Below are 2,248 nucleotides of genomic sequence, written 5' to 3' on the forward strand. Positions count from 1 at the left end.
TATTAACAATAATGCCAGTTATTCTATACACATGCATGTAGCCTTCTCTACTCATGAACTGAATAAGATTCCTCAGTCTAGAGTAGTGTTTTTCAACCCCTGGTCTGTGGACCTGTGGACCACAGATGGTTGTCTGCTCCAATTTAGTCATATGTCAAGACCAAGTTTTCATTTAAACCAGGGGTGTCAAACTCATTTTGCACCTCATTTTTGTAATTTTGATGCTCCCTGACTGTTAGGCTTTCGTTTTGATGATTGTTAACAAGATGGACAGAGTGAAGAGACTGTAAAAATGTAAGTCCATTATCACTACATTGAGGTTGTTTGTTTTACTCAAACCACCCACAGGCCGCAGTCGAATGTTTGACACCCTGATCTAAACCATAGTTTGCCGGTCCTTGTGTAGCAAAGTGTTAGAGAAGTTTAAGAAACACTGTTCTAGATCTCCAGATCCGGTCTCTCAGCCAGTTTGATGGCCTCGTGCATGCAGGCGGCGGAGAGTTTGCGGTTAATGTTCCTGTACCTGCAGAGCAAGATGTTACGGTAGGTGGTCCTCAGGTCCCTGTTGAAGAAGGCATAGATGAATGGGTTGATGAGGGAGTTGGCGTAGCCCAGCCAGAGGAGAAACCTTTCCACCCAGAGGGGAACGCAGCTACATTCTACCCCACAGATGAAGGGCCTGGCCGTGGACATCAGGAAGAAGGGCAGCCAGCAGACAGAGAAGGCCCCCACAACGATCCCCAACGTAGCGGCCGCCTTCTGCTCCCGCTTGAAGATGGAGATGTTTTTCCTGTCGTTTTTAAGCAGACGAGAGAAACTGGCACACTCCTCCACCTCCTTCTGGAGCTTAAAGGCCGCGGCCACGCAGTCAACACTGTTACGCTCGTCCTCCGCCTTGGGAAAGCCTTGGATGGTGTGCTTGGCGGCGCTCACCTTGGCTGCTCGGTAGATGCGGTAGTACATCATCAACATCACCGACATGGGGATGTAGAATGCAACGGCGGTGGAGTAGATGGTGTAGCCCACGTCTTGGGTGATCAGACACACCTTGTCATCGTTGACGTTCTGGGCCCAGCCGAACAACGGGGGCAGGGTGATGGAAGCAGACAGCAGCCACACAGACAGAACTACTTTCGCCATGCATCTCCCACTCTGTCGCACAGGGTAGGTCAAGGGTTTAGTTATGCCTAGGTACCTGTGACAGCAAAGAGATTAGTTAAAAATATTGTGAAGTCTCTGATGAAAGTAATGTGATTGAAATATAGCACACAGAGGATAGTATAGATCATGAGGTGTCCAACTGTCTTCCTGGAGAGCTGCTGTGTGCAGGCTTTCGCTACAGCCCTGCTTACATACATATGAAAATCCATTCTTAATTATTCATCAATGGTAGAATAAAAAATGTAAGCAAGTACTTTGGTGTTAATTGCTGTTGGCATATATTTTTTATAAATTAGACTAACCTGCACAGAGAATGGTTTTGGGGGAAAAAAACAAGAACATTTGCAATAATTAAAGATTTGTTGGTTTATCATTAATGAAGGCATCTTGACTCACCTGTCTATGCTTATTACACACAGGGTCATGATCGAAGCAGTGCAACACATCACGTCCATGGCAATGAAAACGTTGCAGAACACCTGTCCGAAGATCCACTGCCCCCCGATGAGGTCCGTGATGCTGACAAAGGGCATCACCGCCACCGCTATGGACAGGTCTGCCACCGCCAGAGAGACAATTAGATAATTGGAAGGCTGTTTCAGCTTCTTCACAAAGCACACGGATATCACCACAAGTAAGTTCCCGCAAATAGTGAACAAAGTGAGCACAGTGAGAACTCCTCCGATAAGCACCTTCTCCACATTCCCGTGGCTAAGAATCTGCTCCCCGCAGCTGGTGTCATTTTCCGTGAAGCTCAGAGTTGGCAAAATTGCGATGGTTGTTTGGGGCGCTCTCAGCAAACGCAGATCCATCCCCGCTGTAGTCATGCTGGTCCTGGCAAATTCCTTCATCAGGTCTTTGGTCAAATATGATCTCATAAAATGAATACTATTTCATTGGAACCATTCTTTTAATGCCTATTAATCCGTTATTAATAATGCATTGGGTATCCATCAAATCACAATGATAATTTCCTCCCAACTAAATTGATACCTTTGTCTTTTCCACAACTTCCAAATTACCAGTCCCGGTAGGCCAGTTATCCATCCACCGGCGCCAAATCAGCAGGTTAATGGGATAGAGTAGA

At 46.4% G+C, this 2,248-nt stretch overlaps 1 protein-coding gene across 1 annotated transcript; it reads right to left on the reverse strand.

The window, feature by feature from the left end:
• Nucleotides 1-438: 438 nt before the first annotated feature.
• Nucleotides 439-2,039, reverse strand: LOC139375598 (5-hydroxytryptamine receptor 7-like). Its single transcript, XM_071117386.1, has 2 exons — nt 1,558-2,039; nt 439-1,195 (listed from the first exon to the last, which is right to left on the reverse strand). The coding sequence occupies exons 1-2, from the start codon at nt 2,037-2,039 to the stop codon at nt 439-441; spliced, it is 1,239 nt and encodes a 412-aa protein (XP_070973487.1).
• Nucleotides 2,040-2,248: the final 209 nt, after the last annotated feature.

This window comes from Oncorhynchus clarkii, chromosome 20 (assembly GCF_045791955.1).
Source record: "Oncorhynchus clarkii lewisi isolate Uvic-CL-2024 chromosome 20, UVic_Ocla_1.0, whole genome shotgun sequence".
NCBI classification, from domain to species: domain Eukaryota; kingdom Metazoa; phylum Chordata; class Actinopteri; order Salmoniformes; family Salmonidae; genus Oncorhynchus; species Oncorhynchus clarkii.